This window comes from Toxotes jaculatrix, chromosome 16 (assembly GCF_017976425.1).
Source record: "Toxotes jaculatrix isolate fToxJac2 chromosome 16, fToxJac2.pri, whole genome shotgun sequence".
Classification (NCBI taxonomy): domain Eukaryota; kingdom Metazoa; phylum Chordata; class Actinopteri; family Toxotidae; genus Toxotes; species Toxotes jaculatrix.
In genome coordinates this window covers 4,899,071-4,923,645 of record NC_054409.1, presented here as the reverse complement: position 1 = coordinate 4,923,645, position 24,575 = coordinate 4,899,071, and the positions used below count along the sequence as shown (strand labels likewise).

At 40.6% G+C, this 24,575-nt stretch overlaps 1 protein-coding gene across 3 annotated transcripts in view; it reads left to right on the top strand.

Annotated features, from left to right (window-relative positions):
- Positions 1–24,575, top strand: part of LOC121195118 (ras-specific guanine nucleotide-releasing factor RalGPS1-like) — a 65,736-nt gene that overhangs the window by 37,104 nt on the left and 4,057 nt on the right. For 2 of the 3 annotated variants that reach the window (XM_041058375.1, XM_041058376.1), the window contains exons 9-17: positions 8,880–9,017; positions 9,778–9,871; positions 14,532–14,599; positions 21,360–21,486; positions 21,713–21,864; positions 22,053–22,101; positions 22,744–22,824; positions 23,908–24,013; positions 24,144–24,236. In XM_041058375.1, coding sequence (XP_040914309.1) covers positions 8,880–9,017; positions 9,778–9,871; positions 14,532–14,599; positions 21,360–21,486; positions 21,713–21,864; positions 22,053–22,101; positions 22,744–22,824; positions 23,908–24,013; positions 24,144–24,236 — 908 coding nt within the window. Of the gene's footprint in view, positions 1–8,879; positions 9,018–9,777; positions 9,872–14,531; positions 14,600–21,359; positions 21,487–21,712; positions 21,865–22,052; positions 22,102–22,743; positions 22,825–23,907; positions 24,014–24,143; positions 24,570–24,575 lie in introns of all 3 variants that reach the window. The other variant, XR_005895440.1, reaches the window with a different exon arrangement.

The following is a 24,575-nucleotide window of genomic DNA, read 5'->3' as shown; positions in this document are numbered from 1 at the left end:
TGACTACCCTGAATGGTAGAATGAGTGGGTAGACGCCTTGTGACCGGGCTTTACTGTGTGTCGGAGAGGCAGGGACACAGGAAGCAAAGCTGTGCGGCTTTGCAGACCTAGAGCAGCTGAAACACATTACACCCTGCACTCATGTGTATCGGGATGACATAATCGGCAAATACTTGTCAAGCACTTCATGTTGTGTTATGCAGATGTAATATTTAGGCTGGAGCTGCCAGCACAGCTGATATCATGGACAGCCAGTATATCTCAGAGGGATTTGGGTGTAGCATGGAAAAAAATGTACCACACAGCAAAGGGCTCTTTAGCCTTGACTTAGGAATTGAGTTCCCTCTCTTGAATGTAGACTGTATTCTTCACCTTTCTTTGATTAAACTATGCTTCATTTGAGTTGTTTATCCCATTCAACGCTTTGATCAGGTGTAATGAACATTTTGGTCGTAGGATAGGGAGCCAGTAGTGAGGCTTTCTTTCGTTACTACAGGCCCAATTACAATGCTTAGCTTTCAAACGCTGCCCGAGGTGCTACCCAGTATTTCCATAACTGTTTTCCATCGTACCCGGTCGTCATCAGTTGAGCCTTTACTCTTTTACATGTTGGCAGTAACACAGTCTGCACACATCTTGTAAACCTGGTGTGTAATCATTAATCATGACAGCTTGGCCTGCCGTTTTTCCCCCCCGCTCCACTTTAACTTCAGTTCTTTAAATGTTTAACTATGGAATCATAACTTTCCACCCACATGATGTTGATGAGATGTAATTTTTCTCACATTGTCTCAGGACATTGTTGTGCGTTGTGTGTGAACAGCTGTCTGTCTAGCTGAATGGAAGCGTCCTGAAACTGGGTAACGGCTTTAATCATTTGCTAAAGTCATGAAATTTCAAATGGACTGCGAAGGGTGACATGAAGGGTGACACTGATTTTGCAAGATGAAAGAAAATCTCTTATTTGCATTCTCAGCCAAAAACAACGTGGAGCTGAGTTCTCAAAGTGCAATTTGGGGTTTAGTTTGTTGCCAAAGGGCACCTCAGCATCCAGACCATGGAGGAGCCATGGATTGAACCACCAACCTTCCCATTAGTGTACGCACCTCTGTTCCTCCTGAGTCTGATCCTCCCCTCGGTTTAACATTTATAACACAGACATTTTCCAGTTCCACTGAATCAGGTCTGCACTGCGTTGCCAGCTTCTCAAGGGAGTAAAGGTTTTTCCATTATTCTTAGGATCTGGAAGCGTTTCAGTGATAGCTTGGAATTCTGTTATCTTCCACGGTCTGTAAATGTGCTTGAACACCCCTAGCTCCACCTGGCATTCAGTCATGGTGGCATGGAGTGAATTCTCCGAACCAGCTATGGATGTTCTCAACCATGGAGTCACTGGGAATGTTTGTTTTCCAGGCTTGTGGTTGATATGGTTTTCCTGATCTAGTTCTAGAGGGCACCACTGGCTCTTGTTTCTGATGTATTTGCTTAGGTGTCTTAATGGCTTGCTCCTGTAGTCCAGCCAGTGGTGCTGCTGGACAGCAGTCTAATAAGTCGCCCTCCTCATGAACACTGACCACAGCAACAGAAGGCGGTGATGTTTAAAGCCTCGGACAAAAGCTTTTATATCATCACAGTCCCAATCAGTGGGCCGTGTAGGGTTAGGAGGTTCCAAATCCCAGATAGGCTCTGCTGCAGTGGTCATCTGGGACTTTTCAAAGGAGCACCATTTTATCACGAATCCTCTATACACTGCCCTTTCTCTGTTGTTGGCTTCTTTCTCCCACAGCTTCAGACTTTCAAGTTCCTTCATTCACTTGCCATTAACCTACTTACAAGCACATACTTCAGCTGTTTAAACTTTAACCTCAAACCTCTTTGCTGTCTTTTTTTCTCAAAGTTCAAAGAGAGACATGGTGAAATCACTAAATTAAATGAGTAAAACGGCTAATTTTTCTTTTCCAATTCAGTTTTATTTATATAGCTCCTTCAAAATGGTCTCAAGGCGCTTTACAGAGACCAAGAGCCTGACCCTGTGGCAAGAAAAACTCCCTGTTAACAGGAAGAAACCTTTACCCTCGTGCCGATGGCCAGGCCTGCTGAAGGAGGAAAAGGAGGAAGATAGGACAGATGGGAATGGAGGAGAGGAGGAGAAGGACTTATTTGCAGCATATAAAACATGGTACATACAGGGTTGGCAGTGGACAAAGACAGAGCGGACATTCAAATTCTAGAACAGTTAGTGGGTAATGGCAGATTACAGTTATAATAAAAAACAGAGCACAGAAGCAGAAAACTATGTCAAAATCGGTAATTGTTTATTAATATCCTCAACAGACTGGAAAATTAAGCATAATAATGTGCTGAAAATGGACAGCTGTAGACAAACAAGGATCCAACAGGACACAAAGTCAATGACATGTAATAAAGGCTTTATAAATGTGAGAGTGTGGGTCTGAGGAGAGACAGAGAGAAGAGGAGAAGGCCATATTTCTTATGTATAATGTTAGCTGGACCTGGAACGCTTCTCAGACCACTTTTATTGGCACCCATGGTGATTATGTCACGATTGATATATTTGGTTATGCATTGTACAATATATGAGCCAGATGATCAGTTACACAAGAGCTGGGCCAATGTAGTTGTAAGGTAAGAGAGAAAAATTCTGTAGTCCAACTGTGGAGTTAATAGAAAGCTATTCCAGCAGTCTCAACACAACAACAAGCAAAAAGATATGAAATCAACTTACACACGAGCCAATTTTAAATGCAAAATACACACACAACCTAACAGATACTAAGTTTCTGAGTTTCCCTCCCTTGTGTCCCAGAGTCACTCAGCACTTTAATCAGACTCTCAGAATGGACCCAAGTGAAACCACCCTCCCCTTTTTTAGTTGACTTTTAGGCAAGAGAAGTGATTTTTCTCTCCCTTTAGACATACTCAGTCTTACTTACGCATATGCAAACATCACCAAAGTCAGAGTGAAGAGTCTCAGTGAAGGAAAGCAAACCTCCCCTTAAATACCTGTCCTGTAGACAAAGCTCTAGAACATGATTGGCCATTTGCCCTGAAACAACCAGATATCAACCAGCTGGCAAGAAACTGTGAGCCATTCACATGCTAGCATGAACTGTGCACATGCACAAGGAAATTTTACAAGGAGCCGCTGCTTAGTGATAATGCACAACATCTGGATTCACTTAACATGACATCTTCACATTCTTCGTCTACATGGATCCCAATAGGCACAATAGGCGCAGAGAAACCGAAAGCTCATAGTGGAAACAGAGTAAATAAATGATAAACTAATGATTCATAATCGTTTTATTTTCACTTACACACACACACACACAGATGTGTGTGTGTGTGTGTGTGTGTGTTTGCAGCTTAATTATGCTGTGAGTTTATATCTGTACACACACCTGCAACCTAGATATTTTTGAAGATCTTTTATTACAAATGCTTTCCCAGATTTAGCAGCATCTGTCGGGTGAGAATTTATACTTTACTTGTATTTGTATAATATAGAAGGTGCACAGCTAAGGTTGAATTACAGGTCTTCTAAGATCTTTTCTGAATTATTGTAACTCTGAGGCTGTGTTCTGGTCTCCACCCTGATCAGAACACAAGAGACAAATCGGCCCTGCAGCAGTAACTTTTGACCCCTGAAGAGAAAGCATGCAACAGCTTCACGTGAACTGAAGAAGAGACGGAGCCAACACAAACACCGATGGCCGCTGCTTCAGACTATCTGTCTGCGCTGCAGCATTGTGAAAGGCTGCTGTAATACAAGCTGTTGTGTGGACACCGTCCCCTCTGGCCCATTCCAGTCCAGAGCGAAAGGTGATGCAGCGCACGGTCCAGACTGAAGTGACCTGGAAAATCAGACAAAAAAAAACAGACCTGTAGAAAATGACAGCTGAGTCCTCATAGAGGAACCAAATCCTTATAGCTGACCTGAGCAGAGCAGTGACAGGTAAACCGCTGCGTGTCTGTGTCTCAGGCGCTTGTGTATCATCTTCCCAGCATGGGTGCAGCAGGTCAAGCTCCCCTGACCGCTGCTTCATGACCTCTGAACTCTCTAATGCCTGACCCCCTGTGGGGGGCGTGTCTCTGTTCAAGAATTTCAACACTTGAATGTGTGTGTGTGTGTTGAAATGAGTAAAACACTGCTCATGGCGCCAAATTTTATCTTATCTTTTGGTGTTTTACTGGGAAACTAAGCAAGGATGTGTGTGTGTGTGGGTGTAGGTGTGTGTGTGTGCATACAGGGTACATGCATCTGCTTGTTAGTTTTCATTTACCATAGATCAGTGTGTGGTAATGAATTCTTGTTTATCACTCTGTGCCTGTTTTTTATGTAACAAAGAAACTAAGAAAACACAAGGATTTCATGACAAAATGTTGCATTAATTGATCATTGATAAATTTAAGTGAAAAATTAAAATATAAAGAGCAGTTTCAAAAACCATGAGCTAAATAAGCTGTTACCTTCCACATTTGTTATTAACAACATTACGATGTGATGGTCATAGGGTCTCAACAATATCTGAGACATTAGAAGAGGAAAAACCTTCAAAAAACTAGTTTTGACTCTGTAATGTGTTTGAAATCAGTTTCTAAAAATGCTTAACCTCTGTAAAAGTTCAGTTTAGTCATTTATTAGAATAGATAATTAGAACTTAATGAAAACCCTTCACAGCACTAACACAAGAAACTTGCCAATAAACACAGTTTCCAAAATGACAAAGCTTTGAAAAGAATCCTTATACAATTAAAGGAAAAAAAAAAAAAAGAGAAAAAGAAAAGAAAAACTCTAAACACTAAAACCCATATACTTGAACACACAGTATGAAGTAAAGGTAAAGGTTGTGGAAAGGTCATGGTTTGGTTAGGTTTAGGTGCAATAACTACTTGTTTAGGTTTAGGTCTTGATCATGGTTTGGGTTCCCAGGACATTCATCGTCATGGTTACAATAATAAATGCGCGGTTAAGGTTTTGGAGCGGCCATGGATAAAAGAAACAGTGTTGTTTATCCATTGATTATAGTCCTGTGTTTCGTTGACCCATCCATCCACCCCAGCCTACACCTTCTTTATACTACGTCACCTGACTTACTCCTTTGCTCCCGTCATAATCCCTGTGACCACCAGAGGTCACCTAACGATAAAACGTAACAATGGATCGTAATGAGCTGCTACAGGCTTTTTAATCACTGCACAGTCTCAGAGTGTTTTGTTGGAGCTCAGCCTGGGCTGCCTAAGGAACACAGCCGTAATAATCATTTTAATTTAAGAACCACAATATAGCATTCTTTGTAATTAACCTTTATAAAGAAGGTTTAGGAAAAGAGCAAGTAAAGGCTTTTATTATAAAAACTGTTTTTTTAAAGCCACCATTTGTTAGATCATCACATCTGTACTGGACATGGAAGATGAGAGCAGAAAGGTTCGTCTCATGAATCATGATGATTTTAACACACTGAAGCATTTTTGCTCTGCTTTATTTATTTTAGTTTAGTTTTATTGTGCTCTCTTGTTTTGGAGTCTTGGCTGGGTTGTATTATAACAGGACTGGTTACACAGCTGTCAGGATTCTGTTGCTTATCATTTCTCTAAAATCTGAACATGGAGACGGTGTCTGTGACTCATCACTCCTCTAGCTGCAGATCACACACACTGGCAGCTGTCATATAATGCCACATATTCTTGTAGGAATGTTCTCATATAAATAAGGGTCCACATATAGTGATTGAAATATTATTCTCTGATGAACTTAAATTAAAAAAAAAACTATTGTTTGGATAATAGAACAATTATAGTCTAAAAAGCTGCAGTTCTGTGATTTATTGCCGTGTGTGGTATTGCCTCACTTCATTCTTCTTCTGTCTGTGTTTGCACAAGGGCTGAGCTCTTCTTCTTGCAAAAGCTCTTTCATAACAGGGGAGTTCACAGTTGCATTGACATATAATAGGAACACCTCTCAGTACAATCCAGACCTCTATGTTTCCAAAAATTAAGAATATTCTCAAGATTTTTTTTTTCATATGCAAAAAAATCAAAGCGTACTTAGTTTTCTTGCCCGTGGAAATGCCACTGAGCTCTGTGGGACAGTATATCTCTTCCGATCAAATGTGCCCATGACAGTAATGAATATGTAATTTAACCTTGGGATGCCAGAATTTTTCCATACTGGAAGAATCTGTACAGGTGCAGTGGAGTCCCATAACTTTTATGAATGCACATTCCCCAACATGTCCACCTGTGCCCTCCTGTCTTTTCCAAAGCCCTATAAAATGCTTCGGCTGCCCCCATTTTCCACATCATATCTCAGCCACACTGCAGACGTATCCACAGAAACATTTCCGGAAAACAAAGTGAAAAAGTCTGCTCTAAGGTCTGGAGACCTCCTGCAAATGGCTTCCTTCACCCTGTGTGCTGTCTGTTAAATCCCAGCTCACATGCAGCACCCATCCATAACACAGGGCCTCAACATTAGATCATCTCTTGTAGTGTATATTCCCATAAACTCTCATATTTAAACCTAGTATCTTGTGTTTGTTCTATTGTGGTTTGATGTGTAATAACCTCAGCAGCAACAAAATCAGTATTTACCTTTATTTCCTTTGTTGCTCAGCACAGCTTTAGTCAAAGACACCCACACACCTCAGCTTCAGTATTTAACATGTTTAGTCGAAAACACAAGTTTTGATTTAACTAGTTTAATCCAGCTGCTTATGGTGTTTACTGACCATCAACAGCTGGCTCACCGTTAGCCCCCCCTGACTGCACACGGCTCTCCAACCTCACAGTGGACGAACAGAGGGTTAATGGGATGAGCAACTTTAATGTAATTTATGAATGGATTTCAAATTGTAATCCCTTACACTGCTTCATTACTGTGACGTGTTACCAAGTAAAGGTCACAGTAGAGTTCAGGCTGTCATTAGCATTGTCCATCAAATGAGGACAGTTCTCCGAGAATAAGGGATTCTCATAGTTAAGTTATTGATCGTTAAGAATAAGATCATGAGGATGGTAAAGTGAACTTCAAACTTGAGAAAGTTTCTAGATGCATTGTATGTATGGAATTGCCAAATATGTTTTCTTCATCAGCTTGGACAATGGTGAGTTTTCCCGGTCACCTTAAAAATAACTCTTAACCGATGTTGTATAACTCTGCCGTTTATCTTAAATGGCTATTAAAGTCACGAGGAAACCAAAATTAGCAGCTATTATCCTGCCCTGGTTTTACAGTTTTTTTTTTTTGTTTAGGATTGAAGGAAAGATGCTGTCTGCAGTTTTCTGTTTTTTTGGGGTTTTTTTTTTATGAGACCGCAAATTGATGACAGCAACATGTGGTCAACATCAGAGAGAAGATTTGTCAGTTGTAAACACAGCTGCCGGCATCGTGCTGCCATAGACGTAAAATGTGGGGAAAGCTTTCATCGGGTGCTCACTAATTATACTTTAACATAACACTGTTAGAGGCTGAAGACAATGGAAATAAATCAGCCAAAAATTAAACAGCACCATTACTTGGTGGACATGTTAATGCCATAGCAGGTATCAGACAGGAGAGATTTTCCACTCCAGATGTCATAGAGGATCCTTTTAAATTATTTGATGCAGTAATGTAACAGATATGCACACTGACATATATACATACACACACACACACACACACACACACACACACACACACACACACACACACACACACACACACACCATCATCTTTATACACAGTCATTAAAAACATGTCCACGAAAATTTATTCTCATTTCTCCTAAAACATTTAAACTAAATAATAAGTGACAGAGCACAAACAGCAATGACAGGACTTTTTTTTTTCTCTTTTTATAAAGGAATTATCACTTCATTCATCAATTCATGTATTTTATTTTGATTTGGATAGCTACCAAAGAACAAAGTGGAAATGCAACCTAGTTTTCCAGATGGATTGAAATCTGATTGATCTGAACCACTTCCACTCCTCCCATGGTGTGAACGTTAGGCTTAGGCTTAGTCTTCAGGTTCAGGCTTTGGCTTAGGGTTTAGGGTTGCAGTCTGTGGAAGTAGCTCCACAGGGTCTGTCCCTTGTACAGTTTCAGCTATACTGACATAACACTGAATATAGCCCACCACCAATATCTGGACTGGAATTAATTGGTGTGGTTTGATGTCCAATGATGGTCCCAAATAAACCGTTTCTGGAGGTATTCAGCCTAACAATCCCAGCACAACACTGAGTATGTTTAGTTTGTAAAGCTGTAATATGTTGAGTTATTAGCCACAACAACTTAATCAGGTATTAGATGAGTGGAGCTGAGCAAGATTTTGGGGAGTTTTTTGTCAACTTTATAATATGTTGAATTTTTTCCTGTGTGATGTTGAAAATGGTGTTGTTGCTTAGCAAATATAAATATCTCATTATCAAGTGTGTGTCATCTGTATATTTATACATCTTTTGTCAAAGTAAATTAGCATGATGCCTGAAAGTTTATCATTTATTCACTTTGTATATGTTTGTCTTCCTCTGAAGGCCTTTGTAACCGTGTTGCTTCAAAAATATTTCATGCTTGCTGAGGCCCCAGACCTGGTGTCTTGTCTTAGCTATTTTTTGCTCATGGTCTTTTGAGGTTATTAAAGAGTGATGTTGGTTTCGACCTTGGCTCTTCCCGGGGTCTATGGTTTATTGAAAACTAGCATGATGTTTGGGGTTGTGCTTTCTTTCCTTGAAACAAATAAGTGTGTTTGGATTTGAATCATTATTCTTGCCACTGGAACTTATTCTGTAAGTAAGCATTTTGTCAAAGCAAAGTGTCAGTGTTGGGTTTTTAATAAGGCGATTTGCCATCTTGTTTTGTCTTAACCAGGGATCTACCTGTTGGACATGATCTACATCGACTCGGCCTATCCGGCTTCAGACAGTATCATAGAGACAGAGCAGCGAACCAATCAGATGAACAACCTTCTGAGGGTCATCTCTGACCTGCAGATGTCATGTAACTATGGTAAGAATCAAATAACCTCTACATTACCCCCCCCCCCCCCCCCCACAAAAAATAAAAAACAGAAAAAACGAGGATCATTTATTGGTGGCTCCAAACATTCTGCCTAAACTTTTGCATACAACTGTATTTAACATTTCCTCAAAGTCCCCTGTTTGACCAGGATATGAAGTCATTGGTGTTGCTGTGAGCCAGAATGAGTCAGATTCAGGCTGTCCAGAACCAAGCGTCGCCTTTAAGACCAGTCCAAAGTCACGTCCAAACATAAATACAAGGAAAAATATTTGTCATATTGTTTTGTCCAAGCCTTTGTGGTTTATTCTGCATTGTGGGCTGTTGAGTAATGAACGCTTTTAAAGCAGTAAATTCATGGAACACCCATATACAAAGCAGCCACAGAATGAGAAATTTCATCAAATTCAAATCCGGTATCAGATCTGCTCATCAAACCCAATTCTCTTTCAATTACTTATCGAAACTCATCGCTTTACCTTTCAATATTTGCAAACCTCCACACCAGTAAGAGGATGAGGTGGTGCTCATAAACACTGTCTGCGCTGCCTGTCGGGTTGTTTCAGGAAGTTTGGCCGATCAGAAGAAAGTGGGGCTTTTAAGGAGGCCTGAGCTAATGCTGCCTGTTTCAGTCAGAGGCTCAACTGATGGGCTGCGTAACAGGCAGTTTGAAGATAAATAAGGATTTTTTTAAACCGAATCATGCAAAGCAATGCTTTATTTGGTTTAATTTCTGTTTCCCTTTCTTTAGATCATCTTGTGACCTTACCACACGTCCAGAAGTATCTGTTGTCAGTTCGTTACATAGAGGAGCTTCAGAAGTTTGTAGAGGACGACAACTTCAAGTAAGTTTCAGCTGTCGAGAAATTTTCTGTGGTTATTCAGGCTCCCCAGGGGTTGAACCCTTTGTATTGTGGACACTCCTTAAGATTTCTTTTACCCCTCAAATGACCAGAATACCTTTGGTCATGACACAAGCTTTTTCTTCAACACATGGAAACATGGAAGTGGGCGTGAAATTGACAGGGGTCAGTCCACAGGAAGCAGGACGTAAAACGACAGGCAACGGGTTTTATCTTTCTCCACAGGGAGTTCATTCATCCAGCAGGCACTGATGACTTTCTCAGATCCTCTCCTCAGACATAGGTTCGGCTGTCTGCCACACAGCTCGTGACACTTTGGATTTAGCGCTTGATTTTTTTTGGGCTGGGCCATCATTTTTAGGGCGTGTGGTTACACTTGATCTGTTTACATTATAGGTTCACTTTTGTCAGACTGCAGTTTTAGACAGCAATATGCTCAAATAATACAAAAAATATGAAATCAGTCATAACTCAGAGACCTTGATTTGGATAATAAATGTAATTATGAAACTATTGAAAGGTTAGGTCTGTACTGGCAGACTTGAAGCAAGATTATGAGCCTTTTTAAAAAAAGATGAGATACACTCGGTGGCTTTACTGCTACACCCTCACTTGGCCTTGAATAACTAGTAGCTTATGGTGACCAGTGTTAGCTAATAATTTAGTTTTCTGACTCCTAATCATTTTTGTTAGTTAGTTAGTTCTTGTTGATTGATTGAGTTATTTCATGTTTATTTGTATAAGGAGAAGCATATAGCATGAATCTGTGGCATGATTATGGCCTAAGCCAAGGCTAGGCATGGCCAAAACAATGAGCTAAAAGAGGCTAAAACGCACAAGCACAATATAAACATTTTATCTGGCATTTTATGTCCACCAATTCAGCTTTCTTGCCTTCTAGTTGGAATAGTTTTTCTCCTTTCAGAGCATTTAACATTTGGGAAGAATTTTCCTCGGAGTTACCACCAATGATAAAGTCTAAAGTGTTTAACCTTCCTCTGCCAGACACTGAGAGACTCATTGATCTAAAATGTCTGATAAATCTAAATGTTTGCTGCAGTAGTCTAAAACGCGCAAGCGGTGAAAGACAAACAGTACACGGGGAGCTGCAGGATGACCACAGCCTTTCAGAAGGCACCATTGACCTGCTCACACTCGCTGATGTCAGTCAGAGGAAATACACTTTCCAGACCTGTGCGTTCGAACTGAAGTTGAAACGTGAGAGGGACCTTTTCTGTAGAACGTGTGTAGGTGAGTCCTCGGAGCCTGTTGTCAGCTCAAATCAAGAGTCACTCTGGAGTAATAATCTGCTCCACCACTTTCCGTTCTTACAGATGATGAAAGGCCTACATCAATAATGTCAGACACGATACAACTAAAATTTTAGACATTTTTTATGATTTCTTAGATGATTTTTGAGCATTTGCGACAGGCATCACAGATAGTGAAATCCTCGAAAATGACACACCTCACAGCTTGAAAACCTTATAAAACTGAAAAATTAAACTGAAGAGGAAATTTACTAAAAGTATTTTTTTACCAGGGTTTTAGCATGATTACCATTCGTTTAAGATTTAGATTATTTTTCCTACTGGAGCAGATGACATAATTCCTTTACTTCTACAATGCCATGGATAATTACTTGGATCTGAAAGAGGGCAGCATTATTTGTGTAGCATTATGCTACAACCACTACATCAGTCTGGGAAAAGCTACTTGGACATCTATAAAATGACACATTGGAAAATACTAAATGCGAGGAAAATGCTGCAGTTTCTTCAGAGTCAAGGGAAATCATCTGCTGTACAAGGCTTCAGCAAATCCCAGTGTCTGCCTCCTTCCACTGATTACTGGTGGGAGGCAGGCGGAGATCAAGTGCTCACTGCTGCCATTTCAAATCCCACAGTTTGTCTGATGAAAAGTTGCTGGGTTGAAAAGTGAGAGGCTTTGTGAGCACTGATGACTCCATGAGTAGTGAAGGTAGCACATGGATGCCCAGACCTGTACAGAAGCATTTAACAGCAGCAAGGATCATGGCACACAATTAGCCAGGACCACAAAGGGAGGAAGCCAAGGAGAAACAAAGCAAATATGAATAAATCAGACAAAGTAAACTGAGTCCACATAACTGTGTTTCTGTATGTGCTGGAAGGCCTGTGTCTGCTGTACGTTTACAGTTTGTTGCGCTGCCCCCAAGTGGCCTTGTGTATAGTCACTAATCATTCTGGTGAGCAGAGGAAACAGTACGAATCACCAGCAAATAAGACCTGACAACTTATTTCTGCACAACCAAAATAAATAAATAAAAGTGGTAACAGGTTGCATGGACTTAAGTTGGCAGTTCCAGCACGTCTGCCTCATTCCTACTGGTTCTTGGATCGTCCTCCAGAATGTCTATATATTTTCTGACAGACTCAACTTGGCTCACAGGTCTTTGTGAGCTGAGACCCGAGCTGGGAGCCGGGACCTTGAGATCATCCTGCACTGTGAATAACATAATGTAGCCTTCAGCATTTTCCTAAAAACACAGCGATTTAGATTGAGATATGCTCTGTTCTGTTAGTTTGTTCCTTCAGTTTACATTGGGTGTGGCCCAATGATTGATTTTTAAATTTTAATTGGGAACTTCTTCATAATCACAGTAACCCCCTGCATAAAAATAATATAGAATTATAATATGCTTAGGTTTAATCCTGTAATACCATCATGGTTCAAAGTGGTATTCCACTGTACAGTGGTGGAAAAAAGTTTTTGGACATCCTTAAAATTTTACACTATCTCAATTATCATGAAATATTATAATTTTTTTTTTTTTTGTATTTCACAAGGTGTGGCTGCATCAGACACAAACAAAACAAATGATTTCTTTTGTTTATTGTTATCAAGAAAAAAAGTAGCAAAACTAAATTCTTGATGGTGTCAACATGTCAGTTCTCAACATTGTCGGTATCGTGCAGCTCTGGAAACTGTTAATCCTGTTGCCAGAGGTGAGATATTGAGATGATCACAGAGCATTTCTAACGACAGTTGGTGTCAAGAGAGAAAACAGATGCAGAGATGAAACCGGGCTGATTGTATGATGTAATATGGACGTTACACATGACAGATTGTGTTTGAAGTTTGCATGGCACTCCCCCCCCCACCCCCCCGATTTACTTTGGAGCCAGCACTTTCAACAAGTCATTCATAAACACAACCAAACCCTCTCTCAATAATGAATGACTACTTTAACCACAGTTCCTCCCGCCCGATGTTTCAGTAAATACTTTCCAAATGTGGTGATGAGGGACAGAGTCCCATTTACCAAGAAACAAAATTTTATTGGGACTATTCCGTGTGCTGGTAGACCAAACTGAGCATGTGCAGACGGTAGGAGGGGCCGTTCTCATTACAGAGTACTCCCAAGTTCAGGGTGGGTGAGTTTGAATTTGGCAAGTTCCACTCAGGAGTCTGGACTCCTGAGGACGGGAGGACCATTTGCAATTGGAACAGCAGCGTCCTTGCTAATATTGGTAGCAAACAAACTAATGTGGCAGCAATAAATATTACATTTACACTCTTACACACTAATTTATCAAAGAAAGGATTATATCATGTTTTAAAAACTACAGTGACATCAGACCCAATGGTAAATTACCAAGGGAGCTTGCTGGGTAAAAAAAAACTGTTGTCCCCAGGATGACGGTGGACACCCCCTGGTCATGAGGTTCTCACATTTCCAAAAATGGCGTGTGGTAAAACAACGTATGCAGGTATTTTAAATGTACGTCATATATCAAGCTGCCACTGGCTTGTTAAAACGGTGTATGCAGGTATTTTGATGTGCATCATATACCCCACCAATGTTTGTCTCTAGTGCATCTGAGGGTTCCACAAAGCCAACTGTAAACAGCTTCTTCCTGCCTATACAATCATCCACCAAGACAAATTAGAAGAAGGCAGCAGCAGCCTTTGTCTCAGAGCTTTAGCAGAAATGATATCCGAGCAAATGTTAACCTATTGATAGATTCTGTCATTTTCAATATTTGACTTAAAAATGACCATTAATGTGCTCAGCCATATTGCAGCTTCAACACATGTTGCTCAGCTTCGACCGACCCGCATTCTGTTAGCGCTCAGAGCCCGACACGCAATCATTGATTGTTACGCAAATGAAATAGACCAAAATGGACTTTGAGCATAAATATACACTTCAGGTCAAGCTGAAAATTGCAGCTGAAACACTTACTTGAAGGAAGAATTAAACCAGTGAATCCCATCTTTCGATTACAATATCACAAACTCACTTCGTAATTATTTATCTTAAAGATCCAAGTGACCAAATGAATCCTGTGACAGTGTGAAGTCTCATTGATGAAATGAGTAATGCTCCATTAGATGCACTACAGTCTGTTTCTGATTTTATCTTTAATCGCTTGGGGTAAATCATTTGAAGTTGCAGTAAAAAGCTCTGTAATTAACTTTTTTTTTTTTTTAAATCAGTTCAGAGACAAAGCTTAGACTCATACTCACTGCAGAATTTTCTGGCTAATTAACTCTTACTTCATATCACAGTACCACAGAACAGTGGTAAGTGATCAGGCCTGCTGATCAGAGAACAGCATGGAGCTGGTGTGTCTGATGGAAACCATTTGTGTTGCAGGCTGTCCCTGAAGATTGAACCTGGCAACAGTTCCCCTCGCATTGCTTCTTCTAAAGAAGACCTGGCAGGTAAGGCGATTTCCCCTTTATCAGATAACAGGTGCTTATATAGTTTTGTATTAATAATAGTTTGAGAAATAAGCTTGTTTGACTTCTTGCGGAGGATTTGATCTACATACAGTATAACATGTTCCTGATTTTTCAGAAACATAAAGTTGCATGTCATCTTCATAGAGGTCAACATTGTGATTGCATATTAGATAGAATGTAGCATGAAGCATATAGATACAAAGTGGAATAGAACCTAGAACAGAGCATTGTGGTAAATCACAGTTGCAGGAGCAGCAGATTATGTAAAAGTACCAGTAAACTGTTAGTTTGAGAGGAAGGAGCTAAACTTGAGAGAGCCTGTTAAATCATTTCGCCAAGTGAGCATAAACATTAGCATTTGCATAAAGTGCAGAGGTTGTTTGATAACATGGATATAAGTGGAGTGTTTAGACCATAGTAGAATGATAATCAGCCACAGTTGGTTGGTGATATTTTCGTTGGGTTGGAGGAGAAAACCGCAAAGAGCTGGCTGCCTGTCGTGAGTGAACTACACAAACAGCCAAACTGATTTCCCCTCCATCCTCCCTCACCTCTCTGTGTTCTCTGGAGTCATCATGGAGGTTAGGAGACTGCAGTGAACACGTTTCTGAAAGCTGCAGATAAATGGCCTTCCTCGACAGGCCAGTGCAGCGGGAACTGCGTGAAAAGTTCCATGAGGACATGGTGCAGAGGGGCCAGTCCACATCCTTTATTTTTCCTTTCTTGTGTTGAGCTGGGATTTGGAGAGTCCTTTGGAGTGGGCTGAGGTGATGTAATACAGCAGAACCGAGCCAAGAGCTGGATATAGGTCAGGGGAATAAAGAGAGATGAACCCAGAGCCACATCAAAGACGGCACAGTGCTCTGAGGCTGCCTGTGCACGAGCCATGTTTTCATCTACATATATGTCAGGGAGGACATTTTACATGATCATGAGCTTGATCATGACTTTACTCTCAAATGATGCTTACGCATTGTACGCTGACGACAACTACTGCACAATCAGAGTTGACTGAGACTTTTCTCCAGGTCCAAGGAGTCCAAGTTAGGAGTAAGAGAACTGCTGGATATACTATGGAGAGAAAGTATTTAGACCCCTTCACTTTTTGCACATTTGATTGTTTGTAGATTTAATTGTAAAAGGGGACAAAAAATGCAGACCAGTGTTCATAGTGTACGGATTTAAAAAAAAATAAAAAAATTACAAGTACGGAATGGCTCTGAAAACAAGTCAAATCAAAGAAGTTAGAAGGTGAAGTTCAATGGTGCTCTTCTGAACCTGAGCCATTCATCCATGAGGCGCCTTAGCTGGAACCCCATTCATCTCATAATTCTAACTTCACAGGTGTTAGACTGTATTCTGCAACCCGATTTGTAACTTCAACCATATGACCACTACGACCACTAATTTTATCATATTTAAGTGCTTGATTTATTTTAGCAGGTCAGAGTCTGTTTTCCATCCGACCATTCCCAGTGAATTTAGACGCCTGAGCAATATTAACAAAATAATTGCAGTGCCTATTATATTGTCACTCTGTGTCAAAATTGAAACTCTTCAACTGCAATATAGAGCATGCGACTACTTTATTTCACATCGGTCAAAATATCAACCTCACACGCATATTAGCATTACATCATCCACACGTGATTGGTTATTCATCAGCATAGAATGCCATATTAAAAGTAATGCTGCCCACACGGCTCAGTCACATTAACATCTCTCACTGCCTCAAACCACATGGGGGGGAAAAAAGCTAATTAAATCATTTAGCGCTGTCATGCCTCTGTATCCTCGAACTGCAATTACTGACAACCACCTTAACCATTTCTCTTTATTACGAGGAAACTATTTAGTAATTATGACCTAGGTCTGGTAAATATGATACACAGAAGTCGTAATTATAAAATAATTTAAATTCTTCGGTGAATGTTGTACAGTTTCATACTTCGGTGCCCTCAATGGAAAGAAAAGCGTGTCATCTCCACGTGCTGCTCATTCCACATGTGTGAGGACAGATACAAACTACAGAGAGCTCATGAAAGCATTACTCTACTGTTCAGTGACTCCACAGACATTAAAAATCAGTGTAGATTAACTGCTCTAAAGGAATTTATATAAAGGAATATTTTGTTTTATTTATAAGGCATAGCTAGTCAGGCCATTTTATTCTTCACTTGAGTAAGTATAATGTAGAGCTAACGGCTGACTAAAACGTCCCATAAGCCAGTTAACGATGCAGCTAATAGCAGCAGCAACATGTCAGCCCGCTCCACAGCAGTGTCCTCTGGGACTGAACGCACTGGGCTTTTTCCATGGACTCATGTCTCAGAGGTTGGCCAGACACGCGATGGGATTTGTTTGTAGTGGTTACCATAGCAACCGATATTCTCTTTCTCACTTATCTCCCAATTTAGTATAATCACAATTCAGACAATTGGTGGTATTAATCTTTATGGAGTGATTTATAGAGTCATTATGTGCTAGTCATCGGACTGACCGGAGGGGGGGGGGGGGCTGTGCAGTTAAATGGAAGGAAAGGTTTCAATTCCATCGCATGGTATCTTTCTGTGCCAAGAGTGTAATGTGCTGTGCTCGTCACTTTAACGTAAGGGGTTGTAAGACGGGGTGGGGGGGGGGGGGGGTCATTTAGGAGGAAAGTGTGTGTGTGTCTGAGCTAATACATGGAAAAGTTTGGCTGGAAACAGCCACATCACCTCAGGGGCGAACATTCGGTTTCCGTCACTTTAACAAAAACAAAAAAAAAAAATCAGTTTTTATTTATTATTTTTACAAGATACATCTTCCTTAGGAAGACATATTTTTCTCTATTTTGTGATAAACTTTTTCCACTGCAATAACTTAAGTGTGGAATTATCAGAATGTTTGATATATAGAAGAGTTATGGAGAAAGTTGCCTTGGTGGGTGGCATGAAGTGTGTCTTGAGCATCCCACAACTTAATGCAAGCAGCATGCTAAATTAGCAGGGGAACCCTTAAGCCCTTAATAGTCTTAAATGTAGTTTTAACACACACCGGTGGAGCACTGTTATTGGCTTTACAAACTGTGACCTGTTAGATTATTTCATTTTGTAGGTCGATCAATCACGTGTAAATCATTATGTCCTGTCTAGAGGAGGCCGAGACACAACACAAGAGTAACCCGTCTTCCCCAAGTCCCCCCCTGGGTAGCCACCGCAACAGCTTACTGGTAGTTGATAACTATTGCCTTCATTTACTTTCCAGATGTCAGCAAATAGGAGTTCAGCTTCAGGGTGGAAGAACTGTACTGAGGTAGAGAGTGTGGGTAAATGTACTTTCCACCATTAGGGGTCAGTAAAAAGTAGAAGTGCAGCAAACACGTTGCCCTGTGCACAATAACCATAAAGAAACAGTGGACTGAAACTGTAGTTTAGCTTCTGCAGATGTGAAGTTTTAGTTTCCCTCTTCTGCCTTTTATTTACTATCACAAGTATGTGCAAGTTACTATTACTAATGTGTACAACTAACGTGTGTGATGAGTGACAGTGTCAGGGATTAGCAGTGTGTCATCAGTTGCTTTGGTTCTCAAATGATCATTTGGAGTTATATAATATGGCAGAAAAAAAAAGGCTGTTCTGGCTCAGTCCACTTGCCTTGTTGGCTCATTCAGCACAAACAAAGTCTCATGACCCTCACACACTGCCAAACACACACAAAAAAAAAAATCTGGTTTACTCACGCTCTCCATGTACAACAGGATGGCGTGGCCGTCTAAGCAGAACAGAGAAATCCCACGCAACATGATGCATTCATCCAGTTCACGCATCACTCCGGCCATCTGCATGTAAACGGGCCCAAAAGCCCTCAGATGGTGGGGCTGTATGTGACTGAAGCCATCCTTAGCTCATTCATATGAGCTAATATATTCTGGGGATCCAACATAAATCATCTATTTCGGGACCGAGCGCCTCGTGACTGAAGCTTCAGGCCACAGTGTGGCTAATTCATCCAAGCTGTTTTGTAATGCCTTAGCAGCAGTTCAAGTAGCTGAGTAAGCACACACATGTCCTTAGAGATGAGCTAAGAGCTAACATCAATCACCTGGAATATAGGGTTGGTTTTTTTTTTTTTTTTTGGACATGTCCAGTTCCTGTTCCTTAGATCACAGCCGTCCTGTTTTTCCATGCTGCGTTGAACCTGCCAGTCCTAATATGTCTGTATTTCACCCTTTCAATATAATAGAAATAACCATTTTCAGTTTCAGCGCTCGTCGCAGATCCTCCACATGTGGAGGGATGACAGCATTTGTTTCAAAGAATATAACCATATGTGGTGTTTTTTTTGATTGTGGTGTTTTGACGGTGGAGAGCACTGGCTAAACGTCGCTCCAAATTCTTCCATAATTGTTCAGTTGGGTTAAGATGTGGTGACTGAGAAGGTCATGGTCATGTGATTCAAACCGTTCAGTGAGGCCTTATATGGAACATCTGCAGTCACTGCTTTCCTTCACTCTTAAAATTTCCCGTCTGGATGGTTGGAGTTTGGCAGTGTCATATTAAATCCACTTCGTGCATCTGACACACAAACTGAAATGATATTGATTTAATGTATGTGACACATTAACATAAGAGCTGGAGGTCCTTGATTCAGAATTTCATTCAATAATAATAATAATGATGTGCATAAGAAGTTAACTGGGGACATTTTGACAACTAGATTGTTTTACCTAAGCAGAGTCATCGCGCCTTGCAGTGCATATTCATAGGTTTTATTTGTCACATGCACAGACAGTAGAATACAGGGTGGGAAACCTGAGGCAAGTTTTTACGAGCTAATAGAGTAATTAAGGCCCATTAAAGCAGCCTCTGTCCCGTAGGAATGACAATATCCTGCCACGTTATATGGATTCCTTTAATTCTAACTTTACCATGTTATTATTCATGATTACAAAATTGCCAGTTAGAATTTTTATTTCCTCTTATTGGCAAGAATGATTCTAATTTGAACGAATTCCAGGGTACATCATGAGTGGAAATCTGTCAGTGTTTCAGAGCAGGTACAGTTTGTTTCTACTTTTCACAAGGCTCTTGAGGCTCATAGTCTTAGGTTAGTACCACAGAATAACTTCATACAAGTCCTACGTGTTCATACAGTCTGCCCTGCCGGGTCTGAACTGGTCACGTGTCGCTGATTGAATGGTCCCAGTGGTAGAGAACGGAGTGACTCAGAGGTTTTCCAGACACATAATGTCAACACTGCATCGATTCATCAATAAAGGCAGAGCTGTCATCAGACTCATGATAGGATTACATGGGCAGACCCATTACACATTAACACAACCGCTGAACAAAGCACATGTAGATAGTCACAACAGTAGTTGAAGACATTGGTTCCTGATCTAATTATGGTTCTCATGCAGAGACTCATTCTGTGTCTCACTGGCTCCATCAAGTGGATTTCACTGAAAGTGTTTTTAAAGAACTGATTTCAGAGGACCCAGATCCCTGGAGGCCCTAAACATCCTCACTCCTGTGCGGCAGTAGATCCTGTATTATTGCATCGTATTGTAGCCCTGTCTCATGGAGAAACCATGTCTCAAATCAGAGTTTTATAACGAAAATTCTCTTAACCAAACCAAAAAAAAAACTAGGTCTTATTGCGAACACATGGTGTATTTTCCAAAATAAATCTGTTTATTTTTATTCCAATATGTACCTACCATATTTATTCATTGCACTACTCGTTTGTTTGATTTATGGTTGTTCTAACAAAAAGTTACGCAAACCTGTGTATTGTTAGGGCATTAACCCTTTTAAAAATCATCTTAAAATCGTTTTTTTGAAGTACTTCTTTCCTTCAGACCTCACACAGAACCATAGATTCAGTACCTTCTGTAAGGTAGGACTTCCCATATGTTGCCTTAGATACAAAAATACAAAGCTAAAGACTCACTGCTACTCACTTTCTGTTTTATTCTTCATGCTGAGAACTGAAAGAGACTCAAATAATATTAGCAGCATATTTATCACCTCCTGTTTGGACGGTGAGAGGACACTGTTCAGGGAATTTAAAGAAGCAGGTCAACCTGAAACAATAAAAGTAAGGGGGGGGGGGCAAAAATAGGATTTTTATAAAGTGGCACGTCCCCCCATCCCCAGAGTGTAATGCAGTTTCTTAGCATATATATTAAAGGATCAGGGTGTATCTATCACGAGAAATTGATTATAACTCTCATAATTATGTTATCATCAGTGTATAACCACCTCAATCTAAAAATCTTTTTCATGTTCTCATTACCATAAAATGAGTCATGACATGGGGAGCGAGTCCTCTTCCAGAGAGCCAGCACCGCCGTGTTTCTATAGAGGACCTTTCACATTTTTACTTTACCTGAAAGCCACCGTAGGATTTCCTACATGCTTGGAAAGGGGAGGGGTGTTCAGGTCAACAACACAAATGGTAACTGATTCTTATGAGGACTGGCGGATTAGACGAATATATCAGCTATCAGGGCTTTTCCAGTGCTCAGATGAGAAGCTGCTAATCTTAGTGATAGCATAGCGTGCTCAGCAGGATGCCATGTTCATACACCTTTACCTGCCAACTTGTCCATATCTAGAGAGGCTCCTGTGCTTTTTTTTTTTTTAAATGAATTCCATGATCACTAGAATAAGAAATCTCTATTGTAATAACAAATCCAAGCTAAAATGGAGATGCAGTGTTGTAGCAGTGATGATATATGTTTACTGTCTTTCAGGTCTGTCTGAGGTATCTGCCTGTCTGAGGTATAACCGACGCCCTACCTGCCCTGATGCCTCAGTGGGGGTTCATATCCCCACCCCTCCTCCCTCCCACCACAGGAAGAGCCATAGTCTGGGAAACAAGTGAGTACGACAAGACGCTCCCAAAGGTAGAGTCGGGATTTGATGTTATTTCCTGTGTCTGTCATTGCTAATGTGCTGAATAGTTGTGTAAAAACCTGTGCAGTATCTTCTCAGATATCAGGTGTGGCATTATCAGGTAACATGATATGAAAACTGTTAGGAAAAGAAGCAAGATCACCATGTGTATATTTCTGTTTTCATCTTTTGGTTGATGTGTTGTCCGCAGTATGATGTGTCAGTACGGCATGTCAGAGAGCAGGAGTGCCACGTTTCCCATAGAGAAAGCCCGACACCTGCTAGATGACAGCTTCTTAGAGTCTCAGAGTCCTGTCAGAAACGATCCACACAGCACATCCGTGTCCAATGGCCTGTCATTAGGTACGTATATGCTGTGTAATGCACTCATTTTTCTGTTGAGGACTATAACATGTAGTGGAATTCTAGTCATGACAAATACAGTTAAACTGCTGATGCATTAAACAGACGAATGAGCATAATTAGCTTTTCTTGTATACTTGAGACAAAAAGAAAAAAGCTGCCTTTAATATTTTTATTTTTCCTAACAGGCAGCAGTGAAAGCTCTTTTGGGGAGGAGCTGTCACCTGGAATGGAGAGGTGAGAGCCAATCATCTTGTATAAGTTCTTATTTAATCTTTTAAGAGTTTGAATCACTTTGAAATGAAAAATAAAATATGATTACAGCATTAAAGAATTTTATTTGATTATATAAGGACAGACAAGTTGAGGATAGAATAAAATGCTTCCTCATTCTTTTATTCCAGTAGTTCGAAAGTGATTATGAACCTATAGTAGGTTTCTGTTAAATAATGAAGCTGCTGCCATTCTAGATTTTTTTTTTGTTACCAAATCCCATGAAAAGACCAACACCAACAAAGTGTTAGTCTGTCTGGTTTCCTCCTTTTAAATGGAGTCTGTAAGAACTGATCAAAAATTATAGTTTCACTTTTGGAAAAAGGAATCAGTGATTCAATTTGTCTTAGAAATGTTTTTCTCTGTTACTAATTTGTATTTCTGTGCCTGCGGGCTCATTCATTATGCAGACGATATCAGTGTATTTGAATGTTGCTAACATCTTGTGTCAAGTTAATCATAATATATATCTATGTTTGTCCCAGCAAAAAAAAAAAAAAAGTATTTATTTAAATGTAAATAGTTTGAAGCTTTGGTTTACATACTTAACCACAAGAGCAACCCCACAAGCCCCTCAGACTGACTGTGACAATGTGTGACAAACAGGGGCCGCATGTACGCAACACTGGGCCCCAACTGGAGGGTCCCGCTTCGCAACTCCCCCCGGAGCCGCAGCTATGTTTACAGGTACAGTGAAGCAGGAGAACAGGAGTCGCTGTTCGTCCAAATAAGGAAAAAGAATTCATTTTTATCAGGGAATAGAAGCGCGATCCACTCTTACTGTGTTTTATCTCATCTCACCTCATCTCCTCACTGCATGCTGCTGGAAGTCAGGCTTCATTTTTAGCTCTGCTTTCATAAAATAAATTTGGCTGGAGGCTGTACATTCCACAAACTTTACTAGCCACAGGTACATTGGCTCCTTTAAAGGGTCAGTTCACCAAATTACCAAAAAAATGAAATAAAATCTAAAGCAGATAATTTGACCATTTAACAGTTGGCAGAACGCATACATATACATATAGATATACAGCACAAATCCAATCCATTCAGTTCCATCATTGTTTCTGAGGCAGATGTCTCAGGGTGCTGTTTGATCATGCTACTATTTCACCCAGCAAATGTCTTAATGTGATGATGATTGGTCATTGCATCGCTCCATTATTGATTTGTCCTCCATCTTTGGTGGACAAAGATGGAGGCCATTGGCTGTGCAACTCAATGTCAGTTTACACATAGTCCACATAGCATAGCACATGCATCGTCTCACATCTGTCATAAGGAGAAAACGCACACACACACACATCACATAGAGATTAATGAAGAGGAAGTTTTTCTGCTATACTGTGAACATGGCTTAAGGCTCTAAGATTAGCAAAATGTATGTGTTGGTACTTAATTTCATTTTGAGTGACAGTTAACCCCAGTTAGTGGGGTTACTGACAACACCTGACTTTGATCCAGTCAGATCATGTCTCCACTTCATAGCTACAGTCTGTGACAGTTGCTGTAGAGGAAGTGGTGAGCTTTAATGTTTGTCTTGTGTCCGTCTCATTCATCTCGTTCTAAGAAAAGCTAACTTTGGGAACCGTAATGTCAGCGTTGGTCTCTTGCATGCTGTCTCTGTCATTGTCAAGTACTGTGGAGTGAACACACTATAACGTATCCAAAACCTGCATACTGTAGAACCACCATGTGTAAAACAGTGAGTTGCGCACACTCATCTCTTTAACACGAAGTGTGAAAATCTGCTGCTTGCACCACCCTCAGCTCCTCCGCTGCCAACTCCTGCTACGGATGCAGTGAGGCCGGCAGCGTGACCATTGAAGGACCCCTGCGAAGGAAAACACTGCTCAAGGAGGGACGAAAACCCAAGGTGAGGTCATCATTGAAGTCACTGTGGTGTTGAACTGCTCCTGTTTTTCCTCATCCTGGAAAGACACGAGATAGATGATGCTGAGAGGGTGAGATGTTTTCAGCATGCCTGTTGTCGTTTGCTCTTGCAGTTGTCGTCGTGGACCAGATTTTGGATTACTCTGTCAGGGTCGATGCTGACATTCTACGGGGCGAAAGCACTGAGGGCGTCTGAGAGGAAACACGTAAGTTTGATGATTAAAGAACATTCTCACTTAATGTGTAATGTGAACAGAAGGTTTCTACTGTAACATAACATAAAAAACACACCAAGTTGCAATTCCTTTTGCTGCCCATTGCTTAAATCCTCATAATGATGATAAGCATAGCTGGTTTAAAATGACCAAAGAAGCTGCTCATGTTGTCACTCTCCATCAGACAGTTGATGGAAAAAGCACAAGTGGTCCAAGCTTGTTGTCTCCATGTAGTATCTCCATATCAGCTGTAGACCTGACATCCAGGCTCCATTGCGACGCCATAATACAGAAGTAGATTGTAAATCCAAGGTTCCTGTTCTGGTAAAG